The sequence below is a fragment of the Seriola aureovittata genome, chromosome 8, assembly GCF_021018895.1.
Source record: "Seriola aureovittata isolate HTS-2021-v1 ecotype China chromosome 8, ASM2101889v1, whole genome shotgun sequence".
Lineage (NCBI taxonomy): Eukaryota > Metazoa > Chordata > Actinopteri > Carangiformes > Carangidae > Seriola > Seriola aureovittata.
The window spans coordinates 23,002,501-23,021,742 of NC_079371.1; the positions used below are offsets into that span (position 1 = coordinate 23,002,501).

General features: G+C 41.1%; 1 protein-coding gene across 2 annotated transcripts in view; it reads right to left on the bottom strand.

Moving 5' to 3' along the window:
- The window catches only part of aff2 (AF4/FMR2 family, member 2), a 154,719-nt gene that overhangs the window by 102,933 nt on the left and 32,544 nt on the right, over window positions 1-19,242 (bottom strand). For both annotated transcript variants that reach the window (XM_056382793.1, XM_056382792.1), the window contains exons 2-4: window positions 9,256-9,376; window positions 1,197-1,869; window positions 1-239 (exon numbers count right to left, since the gene is read on the bottom strand). The exon at window positions 1-239 is cut by the window's left edge and continues 198 nt beyond it. In XM_056382793.1, coding sequence (XP_056238768.1) covers window positions 1-239; window positions 1,197-1,869; window positions 9,256-9,376 — 1,033 coding nt within the window. The remainder of the gene's footprint in view (window positions 240-1,196; window positions 1,870-9,255; window positions 9,377-19,242) is intronic.

Consider the following 19,242-nt stretch of genomic DNA (forward strand, 5'->3'; position numbering starts at 1 on the left):
CTTCCCTGATAGGCTACCAGGTGGGAAGGTGGGGGTAGTTAATCCAGATGTGGGAGTGGTTAGACCGGGAGTAGGCGTCGTCAGAACCGAAGTGGAAGCCAGCGGGGAGGAGGATGTCGAGAGGTGAGAACCTGTTTCATTTTCAAACGGGGAGGATTTAAAATGTCCACCATTTTCTGTGTTAGCGGAAGACTTAAAATGGCCACCGTCCATGGTGGAAGATCGAAAATTGCCACCATCTGTGAGAGAGAAGGAAAAGGGAAAAAGCCCAAAAAGAAAAGTCAAAAATCACCAAAGCAACACCTGGTGTAGTAGAATATTGCTCTGCTCTGTGCTGTCAAAATCTAATGAAGGTTGAATGCCAAAAAAATCCCTCTCGCAGATGGATGGAGGCAGTCACAATCAAAACAAATTATGGGTTGCTGGGTGGTTTAGAAATCAACTGCAAGATGTGGTTATCATCACAAGCAGATGTTAATTTTAAGAAATCGCTCCCAAAAGGTGAGTCTGTTTTGCAAATACAAAGATTTTCCATAAAACGTGTGAAGTCCCATTTTTGGCTGACAATTTTATCAAACACAATCTGAGTTATCCCCTGCTACTCTTTAAAGAGTAGTTACACAGCTATCCACATTCCCATCCACTCTCATGTCTGCTAAATACGACCTATTAGCTTCTCCCACACTCATGTTATTTAATTCAGATCAGAATTATGAAAAACCGAGTGGGACAGAAATCTTCATGGCTACTTGATAAAAAGAACTACAGATGTGTCAACAAACAAAAACAATGGCTGCAAAGTCACAAACTCTGACACTAATACAATAGATTCAGCAGATTCATAAGGAGCTATAAACTGCTTGTTTCACTTGTTAACAAATGGCTCCAAACATGTCGAAACTAGCTGCTTCAGGCTATTTAATTAATGTTATTACAAGACGAGGAACATGGGTGACCATCTTGTAATGTGAGGGCATTCCCAGGTTGGAATAACAGGAGATGTGCACAGTACCTGCACACGTGCAGTATTAGCTTAGCTTGAAGAATAGAAGCAGGGGGAAACAGCTAGCCTGGCTATGTCAATCCAACTGACTGATGGATACTGTCGATCATCTCGACTAACTCTCAGGATTAGAGCAAATGTATTCCCCAAAATGTCAGCCTATTCCTTTCAGGCCTGTTTGTGTAAGATTTACCTGGGAGAGGAAGGGTTTTGGAGGGGTGGGAAGAGTGCCTTCTAGAAGAGGAAGAGGAGGAAGAGGAGGAGGAAGAGGAAGAAGAAGGGCTTGAATCTTCTTTTAGACCCAGTTCATCTTTCAGTGAGCTAAACAGCTCTTCGTGCCTTTGCATTTGCTGCTCCTCCAATAAAGATATTTTCCCTCTGCCACTGGCAGCTCCAGCAGCCTGCCCCTGGCCGTTCTGTCCCAACCCCAAGACGAGGCCCGGTCCTTGGGTACTCTGTCCGTGGCCTCCCCTTGACCAGTCCATGGAGCTCCGTGACTTCTTCGAAGTCTGATGTGGGATTGTCGACGTGCTTGATGACGACGTGGTCGAAGCAGGAGGCTGCATGGAGGCTGAAGATGACGATGGTGCATTTCCCATCCTCTTATCCCCACTTGCCTCTGCTCCTCCTCCTCCTCCTCCTCCACCTGCTCCCCCTCTTAAGGTGTCATTGAAAAGCTGGGACTCCATGGCGGGTCTGTCTGTCATTGAAGTGGTCGGGGTCTGTAGGTTGTTGTTCGCACTGCTGCCTTTGGGGATTCCCACCAAGTGGCTCTGGTTGGAGTGGCTGGTTAACAGGTCTTTCATCTCTTCGTAGGAGCCCAGCGTGTTCTGGACGCGACTGGCCAATGCATCACCTTTATTAGTCTGAGGGAGAACAAAAAGACAGGAGGGATGAAGAGAGAGAAGAGTGTTAATTAAGTCTCCCATTTTTTCATTTCTCCACACTTAATGAAAAGCCCTCTTTATTCATCCGGAGAGGAACAGTGAGAGATGGATCGGGTGACCACTGACCAGACATCAGGACGAGATGATTAATTAAACACATGCCACCCTTAAGAGGGTCCAGTCCAGGCTGGAGCAGTAAAATTAATGGTGCAGGAATCATTATTAGCCTGACCCCAGATTTTCAAGCAATCATTGCTTGGAGGACAGTGTGGGCCTTACTGATGTATGACGGTGTAGCACCTTCAGCTGCTACGTGGTAACACTGAGATGTTCCTCAGAATAGCTCAAGAGTACCTTCCGTGTCAGTCATCGTCAGCCTCTTTAATGATGAAACTATATGATTTGATCATCTGGCATTTTTGAAAGAACAAGGGCAATCAGCAGTGGTTTCAGCAGGTCTATATTTGGAACAAGATTCTTGCAAAAGAAAAAAGTGAAAGGAGGAAGAAAAAAACGAAGACCAGTACATTTTTATCCAGTTCTCTGACATTTCCTTTATACCTGCGCAACAAATTGTGGTGCAAAGTATTAATCATGAGAAAGTGTGAATTATTTAAGATCTACAGCCTATAATTTAATCGTGACATTTCATGATGAATTACAGACAAATGATGAACACTGGAAACACTGAGTAAGATCAATGTTAAATATGACCCTGTAATTTTATTTTACATAACTTTTGTGGATCGGTCAATAGATTTTCTCGGCTGTAAAGGCGAGGTGGTTGACAACTGGCACTCTGCTAATCACCCCTGTGCTAACGAGCAGTGATAGTGTCAAATACAGCACAGGAGGTTTAAAGGTTGAAACACACTGAGGAGTGAATAAGAAACTGATTTCTAATCTATCTAATTTTCATGACAGGGTGAAATTGCCTGTATTTGGAGAGGTTAATGAATTCATGAATAATGAATTTATCTTCATAGGGAGGAGGAGATTAACTAATCTCAGGTAATGTTTCTCAAAGAGTTATACGCACTAATAATAATTTAATCCCAACACCGACTGTGGCAGTAAGTTAACACCAATCATGCAGATCTACGAGAGACTGTCAGGGTCGATCGTCAAACTGCATTTATTTTGGCTTTGATCAGAAGGAGAAAACGCTCACATCTTGTACATCAAATAAATTTGTGTCAGTTAACGAACATGATCAATATATCCTTCAGAAAGCATGTGTCTGCTGGTGTTTTGTTTTTCCGATGCAAACAAACGGCTTCTGTCTATAACCAAATAATACTGTAATAACAGGCAATGATCCATGGAGAGGTCTTATTGCTGAGGAGGGAATTATAAGTGTGTGCTTGTGTGTGTGTGTGTGTGTGTGTGTGTGTGTGTGTGTGTCTGTTAGATACATCTAATTGAAGGCAATGTAAGTATCATTTGATGATAACTGCCTTATTGTGAGACCATTTTTTCCACAATCAAATGGGAAAGTGAAATGAAAGGTTTGGTTTCTGGTATAACTCACACAACCTTCAGGAATACTGAAGAACCACTACTGGTACCAGTACCAGTATTAATTAAGATCTGCTAATTATATCTGGATTAAATGATTATTTGTTTAGTCAATGAAACGTAAAAACATAGTGAAACAAGATTAAGCATCTTCAGTCATGCCAGCAGCTCTCAGGCCCTGTTAAGACATGGCATTAACATGAGTCTTGGGTGATCCAGTCACAAGTACAGCTCTAATTCCACTGGTGAACCACAGACTGTAAATAAAGATGGACGTAGTTTTGAAGCTCAGAGTGAGCCGCTCCGCTGTCCCCATCTTGCCAGTGTTTGAATCCCCCTAACTCCCAGCTAATCCAAAAATGGGCAAAGAGGTGGGGTGTGTGGGGAACTGAGACTTCGGTGAATGACGGTTTGTGGCAAATATACACTCACCCACCTGCCACTCAAAGTGGTCACACCCTCAATTATGCATCACTTTAAGCCTCAATAAGATTTAAATGGGTGATGGGTTGTCATGAAGGAGGAAATCATCTATAGAGACCAAAACAGTTTTTTGTACCAGGCTGTTGACATGTTTATTTGTGCTGTAGAGTTGGACATTTCAACATGAGCGTCTGTGGGGGTTGACTCACTTTGGAAGATAACCTCCACTGCAGTTTCTGTCATCTCTGTGTTTGTGTGTGCATCATTTTTCAGCACCAGAGTTTGCCGCTTGGTGTGATAACACCCAGTCACTCAGACCACATTTGGAGGTGGTCTGGGCCGCATGTGGCCATGTTCTTTTAGCAGTGTGAATGTAAAGGAGTCCTGGGCCACAATGAAGGACTGTCTACTCAGCTGACAACCTCTGCCACAGGCTAATTAATCCCACCGCAGTTTCATAGTGAACTGAAAATAATTTTACATGTCTCACAGTGTTTTCCATTCATTGATTTATTTTTTAATATTTCAAATGGCTAAAGCCTTATTTATTGGAGAGCTGTGCTCAGCACATTGATTCGCTCAGCCCCTCCTTGTCCCGCTGTCTCTCTCTCTCTCTCTCTCTCGCTCTCTCACAAACACATTGACAACAGACCCGTCTGTCATAGTCACACTGGCCAAAAAAAAAACCAAAGCATTTGGTCTTTAACCGAAATGATGTAGGTGTTTATTTGCATATTGAGCAAGGAAGTGAGATCCGATCACAAGTGGTCACTCGAGACGCATCTGGAGACGCGTTTTAATGCCAGTTGTGAACAGAGCCTGAGAGGCTGCACTTACAGGCACTTAGAGGCACAGCAGTGCTTTGAGCTAAATTCTAATGGCGCCATGTTAACATGATCACAGTAACAATGTTAATAAGGAGCTGTTGAGCAGGTTTACCATGTTTACCATTTTAGTTTAGCATATATTAGCATGAAAACGGCAATAAACACAAAGTACAGCTGAAGCTGGTGGGAATATCATTAGTTTCAGTTATCTGATCATAAATCAAAGGAATGGACAAATTAAAAATTTGGCCTGGTAATGGCACTGTGAGAAGAGTCAGGGGATCAGCAAAGTGATTAAGATTCCTCCTGTGTGGACCATGAATTTCTGTACAAAATGTCATGGCAATCTATCAACTAGATGAGACTTTTCAGTCTGGACCAAAGTGGTGGACAAACCGACCGAGTTAAGACCGACTGACCAACACTGCCGTCCCTAGAGCCACAGAGGCTTGTGTTTCGCTCAAATTTACGGACCAAATCCCCAGGATTATCCAGCGTCTGAGACATAACTTCTACTTTAACAACCACCAAAATCAATAACCAGATGAGACTCCTACATTTGCACCTAATGTGCTTTTGAAACTCTTACTAATAATTTCCACTGCAACCTGCACACCTCTCATCCTGGAGGAGGACGAGACGAAGCCTGAAATAACATCCATGTTTGATGAAATATGGTAGAACTTTTACTTGACTTGACTTGCACAGGACTGAGAACACAGACTGAACATCTCTGCCATGATTACAAATCACACGTTGGCCTGGGTTTAACATGACCAATCCTTATTGCTCTGTGTGCCACAAAAGCCTCAACTCAGATCTATGTGACTGGAGGCAACATTCATCTCTCCCACCATGTCTCTCCTCACTTCACTGTATCCTTCATTTCTACACTCTAATAAAGCAGGAACACCATGAAAGTACCAAAAAATGAAACAGTGCAAAGAATCAAGTCTTATTTACAAAAGATTCATACAAGAAAGGGGAGAACTGCATTCATATAATCTTAACAGATGTAATTTCTGTGTGTGTGCACACGCATACACAAACACTACACACCGTGGCAAGCCAAAGTTAGCTGTGAATAAATTAGCCCATCTCTTCTCCATCTCAGGCTCATGAATAAAAGATCTGGTGGCTGAAGAGGAACAGAAAACACATTTACAGAGAGGCAAAATGGAAAACAGAGGAGAGGGAGAGGATGAATACCTATGTGTGTGTGAGAGTGTGTGTGTGAAGGGTGTGTGTGTGTGTGTGTGTGTGAAGGGTGTGTGTGTGTCTGTGAATAGATCATCCCAAATAGCTGCTAACAGCATAACGCTCTTTAACAGGATTAGAAGAGGGATTAGCTAATAGCTGACAGAGAAAATGAACACTGTGGAGAGGGAGACAGAAAGACAGACAGAGTGACGGACATATGATTGATGTATACAGGTACAGAGAGGGAAAGACAGAAACTGATGGAAGAAAAAAAAATGAAAATAAAAATAAAGAAGAGAAAGAGAAACCGGGAACGATAAAAGTTCCATAAATCCTGTGTGATAATGAAAAGGGGCTGATATAGATCTGTAAAGGAGCAGTTCTGGAAGTTCAGTCAGCAGGTTGACACAGAGAAAGTGCAGTGAGGGTGTTTACAGCAAATCCACTGAATTGTATGGAGAAAAGAAACACCTTCAGAAGAAAAGAAAAAATGAAATTGTTAGTGTGGCAAATAAATGAGCAGAAGAAAGTGGCAAGGTGTGCCAAAGCCATATGTCAGGTTTAGCAGCAGCACGAGATAAACTGTGGAAGTCTATGGAGGAAAAAGATTAGTTGAAAAGAGCTGGAAAATAAAACAAGTAAACATGTCATCCTCTGTGAATGATGCAGTCACTCCCCCTTGGCCAGTCACTTATAAAAATGTAAGTTTTATCTGGATCATTTTTACCTTCAATTATCGTTCCCCTGTTAATGATTGTAATCAATGAGAGCAGGATACGTCAGTCTGGTCAAAGGAAGGCATGATGGGAATGAATCAGCCCAGTAACCATAGGAGATGCATCCATTTTGGACAATCGTGCACCTGAGACCTCGACTGAAATTATCTTTCAGTATAAATTCACTAATGTTGAAAGATGGCATTGAATGCATTATCAGATTCTTGGGCTTGTTAGTTAATCTTTGATCTGATGCATTGAGCAGCAGACGTATTTTGTTACAGTAGAAAATAAAAACAATTTAAATCTAACAAAAACCATAAGTGGAGACTGTTTCACTTCCAAAACTAAGGAGATATGAGCTTTGTTCACACTCATAACCTGTGATCCTGATGAAGCACACTGGAAAAATGTTATTCGCGCCTCCAGTACTTGCAAAAATGCAACAAAAAAAAAAGATTAGGCCCAATTTTCTTATTTGGATCTAATCACTGTAAATGTCTAACTTAAAACAGACACCGCATTGCATCCTTCTCTCTAGCTTCATTAAAATAGCAGCAGTGATCACCCTGAACACAGCCCCGCCCACAGTCATCCTCGCTCTCTCCTCACACACACATCTTGACCTCACCTCAGCACCATTAATTAGTCGGAAACAATTAGTTGGAGTATGGAGGCACCTAGGATTTATCAGAACAACCTCTCACCCCCCACCCCCCTCCCCAAACCTCAAGCAGCATCTTAGCGAGAAGCCCTCGTGTCCTCTGCGTTCAGACACAGCAGCAGTTAAACACATTCTGTCAAGATTCAAAGGCGGTCCGTCCCAAGGTCGATACACTTGGCGGCATAACCAAGTGTTGAAGTGCCTGGCGGTAGCAAATGAGAGTTAACAAACCAAAATCAATTTTATACACATGGGGCAGGAGAGTGGCCATGGACTTCATGCATGACTAGTTCACTTTCAGCTAAAGAAGAAGCAAAGTGATGGCATCTCCGCTACTTCAGAACAGAACAGACCAGGACCCTATGCTTGAGGATATTACACTACTGGTCTCACAGGGAGAGCGAGAGGAGAAAAAAAAGATTACAATAAACTATAATGATCCAAAAGCCACCATTAGCAGTATCAGCCACAAAAACAGCATTTAAGTGAATTACACAACAAAACTACTGCCTCGGAGCTGTATTACATCCGTGTCTGTCCAGGCTCATATAATATACAGCACGTAGTAAAGAGTGAAGATCTATACAATCACCATAGCGCAAAGGTGGGCAGCCAAGAGTAGTGTCACCGATTCAGAATCTTACCACGAAGACGTAATCCTAACCACGGCGGCCTGGGTTCAAGACCAACCCGTGGCCCTTTGTGCCATATCACCCTCTGTCTCTCTCTCTCTCTCTCTCTCTCTCTCTCGCTCTCTCTCTCTCCCTGACTTTTCTGTCTCTCTCTCTCTCACTCTCGCTATCAGAATTAAGGCAAAAAATAACTTGATGAACGTGATGAACCTGGCTGGGACGCACTCTTTATTCAGTGCTTTTAACTTCAAAAGTCACAATTTGGCATTGAACGAGTCCCAGCAAGGTTCTTTATAGTGTCCCCGTTAAACACTTGTGTTGTGTTGTGACTGGATTTGTAGCGCGTTTGTTTAATGACACGTGTTGTGATTTTTTTGCAGCGCATGTATTGTCAAGTTGATTGTGTGTCTTTGCATGTGCAAGTAGCAGTGGGTTGAGCTGCCAGGGCCACCGTATTGACCTTTGATCTGGCAACCAAATTCTAATCCGTTCATTCTTGAGTCCAAGTGAACACACGTGCCAAACTTGAAGAAATTCCCTGAAGGTGTTCCTGAGATCTCGCGTTTAAGAGAACGGGACGGACGGACAGCCTGAAAACATAATGCCTCTGGCCACAGCTGGAGGCATAAAAATGTTTGTTGCTAAGCAATAACAATTCCTTTCAACTGATTGCTTGCATGGGGCAAAATTGTTTCACATGAGCCTTAATCACAAAGTATGGCTGTATCAGAGGAGAGTGGCCCATCCTCACTGATTAAGATGTCATAAATTCACTCCATTTACCCAAATGAAATTCTGGTGTCAGGTATGTCCACTTCTTCTCTCCTCCTGCAGAGATCAGTCAAAACTTAACAGCGAAATATAAAGCTGTCTCCTAAACAGCAGTGAGAGAGCACTCTGTGTAGAGAAAGCAGCACTCGGTGTAAAGAAGTGTGTAAAAAGTGTGTGGCTGTCCACTTATTCACTCACCCACTATATAGTGTTTGCCACATTGAAGACTCACTAGGGGATAAGTGCAGACAGAAGTTGATCAATTTTGGACACTTCTTAGGATCTTTAATTGCTACATAAGTATGCGCCGGATATTCATAACTATTATCTCCGAGCATCTGCATCACATATGAGGCAAAATACATTAAAATACATGCTATCTTACAAGACAATGCATTCTTTACACATCTTTCATGTATGTTTTAATTTGTGTCTACAGAGTAATCTGTACTGTTCTGTCAGATTGTGTTGTTTTCAAAAATGATGATCCCGACAGGCATTTTGATAATAATTTTTTGGCAGTTAGGGCTACTATTATCAGAACTACTATTAAATAACTGTTCAGACCCAGTTCTGATCAGATTATTAACTATCCAGTATTCAATTGCTCTTACTTTGTAAGGTTCTCCAAACAGGTTGAATCCAGTTGAGAACAGGTCTTCATCCTGCTGGACCTCCTGGTTCCTCCTCTCCCACTCTCTCCTCTTCAGGGCGCTGCGCTCCGACTCCAGATGACTGGAAACACAAAGAAAAATTCTTGTTAGCATCCCCCACTGAGGCCAACACTTAGCCTGCCACCAAAGAAACCCACTGGTTTTTAATGAGCTAACAAGTCATTTTTGGGGCTGCAAAGGCGATGGGCTGAGATTCTTCTCCTGCAGTGTGATTAGACTACCGGGTAGCTTGTAAAGGAAAATAGCAGGGTAAATAATGTCATTGCACTGTCTGAAAGTGACTCAAATTGCACATAAACAAGGAGGAAAGAGGAAAGATTAGAAAAACTGAATGCTGGTATAAGTTTCACGGTGACAGCAAGAAAATATGGTTCTGTAAAACAATTTAATTTCTGAGGGATAAGTAATAAAGGTAAAAATGTCAAACTTGTTTAATGAAGCTGTATAGTTTGTTTGAGATTACTAACAATGTTTAAACATAGGCTACTCATCAAACTCTCTGGATAAGATACAGTTTCCATTTTAGTCACTATTTACCTCACTTCCAACACAAGCTGCCATCTTCCACTGAAACTCATTTCCTGTTAATCCTGTCCTTATTAAACCTAAATAGCTAGATGTTTGTACTGACAGTTTCGAAGAATATAAGGAAAGTTTTCTGCCTCTTCGAATCAGTTATGCAGTGGGTTTAAATTGTTATTTTTACCCAACGAATACTTTACTTTAAATACATTCGAGTAGCCTTAAATTTACTTTGGAAAAGGCCGGTGGATCTTCAGACTCCTATAAAATGTTCATCACATACTTCTACTGACCCTTTCCTACATGCATGCCATCAGAACGTCATATAGTGCCCATAGCTTTGTTATTGCTTTATCTCTATCTGCAGGAAACTGTTCAAAAAGAAACCAGTTTTTTTGCAATGAACTAATTCAGCTGATGTCAATGTGATACATATGGAGGCAATTAGCTAAGCTTAGCATATAGACAGGAAGAAACAACCAGCCTGGTTCTCACCAAAGTTAAAAGTATGTCCTTCCAATACCTCTGCAGCTGTCTTATTAACACACTGTATCTCATTTCCGTAAACTTACAGCAACATGAACACGACAACTTGTGGTTTTAAGGTGAGTTACAGTGTGAGGTGTAGCTAGCATGTTCCTTGACAAACAACCATTTATCTTTGTACACCAAGAAATAGTTAGTTACTGCACGTTACTCACCCTAAAACCACAAACTGTTCAGGTATGGATTAAAGTAATGGGACACAACTTCCTAATTAGTGAACTTTAGCCATTAGCTGGCTAGGCTAGCTGTTTCCCATTGTTCCAGTCTTTATGCTAAGATAAGCTAATAGCCTCCCAGTGCCATCTCCATACTTAATATTTTACAACAATTACAGCGGTTTAAGAACAGGGGTTTCTTGAAATAGTATTATGCTATATTTGTGACAGGCATTTGGAACAACAAAATTAAAAACAGTGAAAAAGGAAATGAAATGAATCGAATAAAGAATGATCATCTTTATATAACTAGGCCTACAGTTTATGTAGGGAACCAACAGGCAAAAAAAAGTCAACCAAAGCACTGTTACAACTACAATATTAGCCAGAGCTCATAAAGGCTTATCTTTTACAACTGTGTCTATTTTGTGATATAACATATGCCATTAGCCGGCTACTTTCATTCATGAGTGCATTCATTTCTAACATAGGTGAGCCCACTGGGAATTGAACTCCTCATCCGGGCAGTGCTCATGACACGCTGTACCCACTGAAGGCCAGATGCATTTATGTCCTATCATGTTGTCAATGGATGGTTCCAGAGAAAATTTGCTTTTAATCTTCGAACATTCCTACACCCCTGTTATGAACTATGCTGTCTTGATAGCCAGAATTATTGCTTGTGGATTTGGAGTCAGGACTGTTTCTTGTGGCATTTAAAATATGAGACAGCTGACAGTAAACAATGATAGGAATGGCTGAAAGCTGTGGTCTGCGGGGAAGAGAGAGGGTGGTGGACCCCAGGTTTTTGGAACGCTTCCCTTACATAACCATGTATTTTTAGCAAAAAACATTTTTACTGGACAGTTACCGATTCACCCTGCTCTCCTAAACTTCTTCAGTCACCAGCCTCCACTGAGAAATCTACAAACTAGCAGGCAAACTCAAATGTAAGAAGTACAAAGTAATGTGTGTGCATAGTGTATGTGTGAGTGTGTGTGTGTGTGTGTGAATTCTAGTTATGCATGAGGCTGTGGCCTGCTGACCCAGGGAAGGGCATCGTGTTTTACCACATCCACTGCCGAGAGATGAGACAGGCCGGGTAATTAGCGATCAACACAATTAAAAGAGACTCTCTTTTTCTCTACCAGACCTCGTTTCCAACATTTAATCTATCAGCAAGATGTGAGTGGGAGGGAGAGAGAGTGGAGAGGCAACGAGAGAAAAGAGAAAAAAAAAAAAAAAATCACACAGACCCAGGGGAGGAAAAAAAGACACAGTTTCAGGGCAACAGACAGTTTCTTAAAAAGGAAAAAAAATAACAGAATGATGAAAGACAGAGAGGAGGGATGGGGAGAGGAAGGTAGAATAGAAAGAAAGGAGGAGCACAAAACAAGAGAGCAGTGGGAATACCAGACAAAATGACTGACAGGTTGGGTGTTTGTGTATGTGTGTGTGTGTGTGTGTGTGTGTGTGAGTGTGTGTGTGTGTGTGCGTGTGTGTGTGCGTGTGTGTGTGTGTGTGTGTGTGTTAGAGCAGTATACATAGATGTGATCATTGCATGTGCTGGGACCGCTGGTTGACATGTGCATTGCCTGTCAGTACAGAAAGATAACTGACAGAGCTGTCACTACGAAACACACATACACTCGTATACAGAACACACACACACACACACACACACACACACACACACACACACACACACACACACACACACACACACACACAGCGCTGCAGTCCCATGGCAGAGATCACTGTCTCTGTCTCCGTCTGTCACACGATAGACGTTCACATGAAGGGAATCAGGTCAGACGAGGTAATTAACACATCCAGGATTTATTTCCCCGCTTGTGGCGGGAACAGAGAGCAACACTGTCTGTCACACACAGGTTAGACTGCCTCTAGATCCTTTTACACCTCACTGAACTCTGTTTTTTTTTTTTTACAGGTTTTGGAACCATAGTGCTGTGGTCAGCCAGGTCAGTGAGAAACTTTACAGCTACCTGCTTCGACAGGGTGAAACAGAATGGGTGAACTAAAAGTCACTTTGTCCAATCAAGTACAGAAGTGGTTGGTAGCTAGGCTTCGATCCAGATGTAATGGAAATTTTAGCTTAATTTTCAGGAAATCATCAAAAGAAAACACGTTTATCTAAATTGGTTCACTGACTTAAGCAGTAGGTGGAACTGATTCTCCGGTGAGGTGCCATTAAACCACTGCAGAAGAAGAGGGCTCAACGAGATGACGTAATTAAAGGGGCACCAGTCTATCGTCAGATGGTGAAAAACAAAAATGTAGAAAACACGATCGAAATATGACATTTATGTTTGTTTCATGTTAAATCGTTCCTCGCGGATCTGCCTTTAAATAACATGCATAAAGGATTTCATGATCAATATGCTAGTCTGTTTTTTTATTTTTTTTATTTGAATTTCTTTGTAAATTTCTGGATTTCCACAAAACAGGTAGATGGCAATGCACCTAATACCAAAGCTGACTTATATTCATTATAATTTAATTTAAAAGAGATATTTGTAAGTTTTGCTATTGCTACATAGCCAACGTTAGCATTAACAGCAGTTTGTCTGCACTGCTGATAATAGTAAAACACTCACTTTTCAAAATAAGAAGAAAGAAAGAAAGAAAAAAAGAAAGAAAGATGGACAGACGGATGGATTGGTGGGGATTAATAGCAGTGGTGATATCAGCAGTGGGCATACTGTCGATGTTGATATTTTCTGTGAATGAAAATGTAGCGATGGCAGCTTTCTTTCCTACCACTCTGCTTTCCTTCTGTGTGGGTGTTAGTGTGTGAGTGTGTGTGTGTGTGTGTGTGTGTCCTGAAGTAATGCTGATAGCCAGAGTAAGCTCTGGGAATTTAATCTCAGCAGAGCTATGCTGTGCTCCCCTGATAACTAAACACACACACAGACACACACACCAATGTCTCTAACACAGCCTCATCATCCTCTCATTCACTTTCACTGCAAAGTGTTTCAGCATTGCTCTCCACTCCTCAACAACTGCTGCTGGGGTTGCCCTTTAGCAAGGCACTGAACCTGCAGCTCAGCAGGATCTGGCCTCAGCAGCTGCCCAGTGGAAATACAGCTTCCTTCCCCTGATGGATGAAGGTTAGTCACAGGGTTTACTATGGGGGAAAATGAACGATTACAGCTGCAAGTGGCAACAGGATATTTTAAATAAAAAGTGTAACTGACAGGTTTTGCTTTAGACCACAGTTTATATATTGTAATGGTGAAATGTGTATGGAACTGAGCTAAAATGGTGGTATTTGGGTTTCTTCATTTAATTTATTCATGTTGTGTCATGTAGAACAGTTACATTTAATGCCAGTAAAAACTGAAAGATGTTTCCAGCACACCGCACGCCTGCAGCCAGATGTTGAATCTGGTCAGTGGATTGAGTTGAACATGTTGAAGTTTCTGTGTTCTGTCGTCAGTGGGAAGAAAGGCTCCAGCCTGCATATGTCATCAAGAGAGTTTCTGGAGCTGCTTCATTGAAAATCTACTGGAGCCTGACTTTGTGGACTCATGCTGCATTTGTGTCTTATGGGAATTACTGTCAGAACAGTTCAAGGCAACCGCTTGGAAATATATTTTAACTCATCTGAAGCCATCAAGGCATTTTAAGCAAAGCCCTCTGTACGTTTTAGTCATTTGCAATCAGCTTTTCCACATTTGATATACACGGTACTGTGGCATTTCACAGTCATAGTTTAGATCATGTTCTTCCTCATAAGATGAAAAGCATTTTGTTTTTACTGTAGTGAATATGTCACTCATACTGTAATTTCATATTCAAAATATTGTGTGGTAAATATCAGGTTTTACTAAAAAGGCACCTTTAGTAGATTCAGTGGACAGTGATTGGCTGACAGCGTGCAGCAGCTCCACTAATTCACATGAGGTGAACATAACTGGACACTTAATAAACTGTCTAAGCAGACCTTTTTCACAGCAGACATTTGAACTCGTCATATAGGAAAAGCACATGTCACAGAAGCCAAAGGCTTATACAATAGACATCACCTCAACTTAAGAAAAAGATTGAAAACAACATCAAACTAATGAATAAAACATGATTTAGCACATCAAAGTCAGAATAGAATTGCGCTGTTTCCTCTTAAATTTAGGTGTTGACAACTGAGAGTCTTACCAGTGAAATCAGTGTTTGCTCACATGCATTATGAGGCTGAGGTCAAAGCAACGCACCTATCTAAACCACATCTTCTTTTATGGATTATCTTAGATATTACCACTGTGACATGAAAAGAAAAGTTAACCAGGAAAGGTTATTTTCACTCATGTACAAGAAAAACGTTGTGGCTCCGGAAAAATAATTTAAAAAAATAAATGCTGTGTCATTCATGCGTCACGATCATTGGCTCATTCACAGCCAAGTGGCTACCAGCTGAACAGCACCTTCCAATCATATTTGTTTACAGGCAGCCATTATATTTAACAATTATCATTTCTCTGCTGATTTCCCCATGCCAGCGCCATTTGCTGCAAATCCCTCCCCAACCGCCTGCTTCCATGCTATGATTTAGGTATTTAACTGATTTAATGTGCGTGTATGTGTTTATTAAGGGGGATTAGCGCTCTCAACAGACATCCTGTACTTTAAAACCATTTGCTACATGCGGCCAATTTATTGACACCAAATGACCCTCAAATCTCAAACACACTCAGCATCCTTCTTCACTTGGGTAAACCCAGTACAACCAGCAAAAATTGGTTTTTGAAACTAAAATAACTTTGCATTTCGCCCAATAAGGTCTCCAGTAAACATCTGGGGTCTTGTGTTTAAATAAAGCACAAACTGAGCTCCTTCAAGCGGTGGAGTTTTTGTTCCAGAAAGTGTGCAACCCCTGGGTTAACCCTAAACCCCGTCAGTGAACACACAATGCTCTGCGCATGTTCGCAACACTCTCAAACATGACGGTAAAACTAATGAGAGATCCCGTTTTATTTCACTTCAAAGTTTAACAAATGCTTTTATTAGTGACACCTCCACCAGTAATGGAGTCATTCTGACAATTTGCTGTAAAATAAATAATTTTATTAATCTATTGCTTCTAGAGAAGAAACACTGCTGATTATTGTACCTTTAGCTGAAGTGGTGTTATAAAAAGGCCCTCATATTTTCAATCTCTGTATTTAACCTGCATTTAACCAGGCAGCTCAATTAGGAATAAACCCTTGAATTCGCTTGCAGTGCGTGTGTGTGCGTGTGTGTGTGGGAGAGAGCGAGGGGATGAGGGGGTAGAACGAGTGTTTTGGAATGACAGGGAGAAGTGAGGGGGATAATGAGAGGAGGAGGAAGAGGAGGAGAGGGGGAAGGAGAGAGGAATAGCTGTCAGGCAGCAGACAAAAGCTTTGTTTGAAGTGTCAGTTCAACGACGCATTTTGTGTGCGTGTGTGTATGTGTGTGTGTGTTTTCTGGTGTGTGTGTTCATTCAGACAGCATTAGACATCAGAGAAATATCAGCAGGCATTCCTGGATAGGCAGAGGAGAAGAAGAAGATCCAGAATGCCATCAATATGAAAATATACAGCTTTTAGGTTTCTGTATGTGGATGGATGGTAAGAAGGGGGATATCAGAGATCACTTCTTTGTATCTTTGTGTGTGTTTGACATGAGAGCAGGTATTATAATGAGACACAGCCTTCAAACACATTGTTACCTTCCGGCTTTGTTTTCATGCACATCACACAAACCTGTGTGTTTGACACTGATGGATGGATAAATAGACTGAGAGCGAGGACAGAGCAGGAATAAGATAGGACTCTGCTGCTTTGTGGTTTTACGTGTGTGTCACTTCAGAGGCGAGACAACAAAGCCGTATAGAAATCATACAGTATGTGACGGAGTTCTCTCATTTACATATGTACCTATTTTTTTTTTTTTTTAGTGTTTATTTCTTGTCGTGTCTTGGAAGCAGTGATCTCAAATCCACTCAAAACAAAAACCATCAGAGGTTAAAAGTCAGAGTTACGCAAGTAAAACAGTGTACAGGTCTTAAAGGATCATACATACATAATACAAATCCATATACTTTACAACACGACCAACCGGTTTGGGTAAACAGTATTATTGGGTTTTAGATTTTTGGATGTATTTTCTGCCCCGTTTCCAAACAGACATTGATTTACGTTCATTCCCCTGAAGTATGAAAATCAATTAGTGGACTCTGAAGTCATGAAGTCAATGCAAAGATACAGATGGATGTGAGTTCGAGTTACATACTGCATTAGAACCTTCAGCGGTTTCATTTCCATGAATAAGGTGAGGCAAAAATTCACTTTACCGTCTCTGTGTTTGTACCGTTAGCTGTTCAACTGAGCTGAAACCCACTACTAACATTTAAAAGTGTAATCCTCAGGCTCTCTGTCGGCGTTGCTTGTTGCCATATTATTTTCATTACCGGTGTGCAATTAATCTTGGGATAGGGCTGGGCCACAGAGGATCAACCCGTCGGATCCTTCGTTGCTCTGGAAAAAAAGGGGGCGCATTTCTCAGTTGCATTGAAGCAGCCTTTGAAACGAGACAGCCTAGTTTCACGACTGTGACACAGTCAGTCTACAAATGCAGCCTCTCCAAGGATGAAACCCCTGAATTGGGACACAGCGCGTATGTAGCCTGAGAGGCAAGACCCAGGGTAAAAGAAGTCCACAGCGCTCTCGCTGCACTACTCACCACTGCTCCATCGCTTTGAGTGCTCTCTAATAATTAAAGGGAACTCTGATGACTCTATGGACATTTCTATCAACTCAGACTTTATTATGGTGGCTGAACAGAGGTCAAAGGTCAGAGAGACTTTAGTAAGACTACCTGAAACTATAAAGGTTAGCGGGGACAAAATCCATTAACTAGAAGATGTTGTGATTTCAGAGCTGTTCTTTAAAATCAGTGCATCAGGTATCACTTACATCTGATTGGGTCTGAAGTGTCATAGTTACAGGACGTCACCCTTTCTTCAGCGCCTTTGCAACATGGGCGACAGGAGAATACCAATAACTTTACACAATATCAAAAAGTGTGTGTGTGAGAGTGTGTATCAAATATGTGTCTCTATTGTTGCAGGTACTCTAACATAATGGCTTTTGGAGCCCAGTGAAACAAAGGATTAAAGAGAGGGAGAGAGAGAGGGCGACAGACAGAGAGTGAGATGTTGAAGAGTGGGTGATACAATGAAAACAGGCCACTTAGGCACATTTCCGAGTGCAAACACTTTGGAGTAGAATCATTGTCAGAGCAAACACAGACTCTAGTGACTCTAGAGGCCGTTCTCACGCCATCTCATCTCATCTCGCTCCGGCCGTCACGTCCCAGAATTCATTCTGAATTTCTGAAATGGCCTCTCACTGCTCTTTGTACAATGATCACATTTTTGATAACAATGCCTCTTAACAACTTGAATTATTTGGCTTTAATATATCCCAGGTGTGTATGACAGGTGTGTTTTTACACTGTTCAAAGGGAAAATTATCATTTTTAAAACTTTGATTTAGAGTCTTTTCATCTTGATCCCATTGCTTGTGTCGCTGATGGTGATCTGTTCTTCTTTCAGAATACAAGGAGAACAATGTCAGAGATGTGAGATAATTCACAGCTAAGGTGTGAAGATTCATACTGTCTTCATTAATAATGGAACATGTACTTCCTTTTATTAATTAGGTGCTGCTGAATAATGCCCAGATGAAAGGCAGGAAAGGATATTCACAAGTATTATATATATATTTGACCATATATTTCTCTATAAAAGCCCTAGTCAGAGTGTGAATTATACCTCGCTATGCAATTGCCCTGGTTAACTTATTCTCCAGGGCCATGAAAGAACCCAGTACAATGCAGACGTGTTACAGTCCTTACCGTATCTTGCTTGTTTAACTAAAACTGTCAAATAAATGTAGCTGAGTAGAAAGTAAAAAGCAGTAGTTTTTTTATTGTTCAATTACCCAACCAGGTAAAACTGAATTCCTGTGTGAAAACAAAGGGTGTGTCTATTATAGAAGTTAATATCAAAAAGGTAAAAGACTAACTAAACCACCACAGCCACTAAAAGACTATTAGCATGAAATAATAAACTCTATATATTGATGTTATGTATGTATGACTTATGTCTACAACAACTAATCCTCACTGCTCATGACTGAGCACCAGTGTTCGCTAAAATGGGTTTGAACCTTATGTTCAACTTTTAAAAAAGACCCTCTCAAGGATGAATATTTTTCAGTGAACCGCCCCTTTCACTTTTCATTGTCTGCAACCTTGTGCACAATACAAACAAACCAGGGACGCTGTAGTTGAGTTATGCAGCTAAGTTTAAACATTGATAATCCCATATTATGATAATAAAATTAATTTGAATTAGATCACACAACGCTGTCACTTTATAGGACATCAGACATTGCAATTAACTCAACAAGTGAAGGCTAACGGAACATGTAATGAGAAAATAAAATACAATACTAAAATAATTTACTGGCCAGCAAAAATATAACTACCCTACCTTAAACAAAGACTAAAGAAAGGCCAATCCTGCCCAATCACTTTCATACAGTCCCTAAACATTCACTGTTTCCTGCGTCTCGTTGTTGAGATTTGTTGCTTGTCTAATCATTACACTGTAAATTCGATATCTTTGGGTTCATATGCTGCTATTTTGTAAATCTTT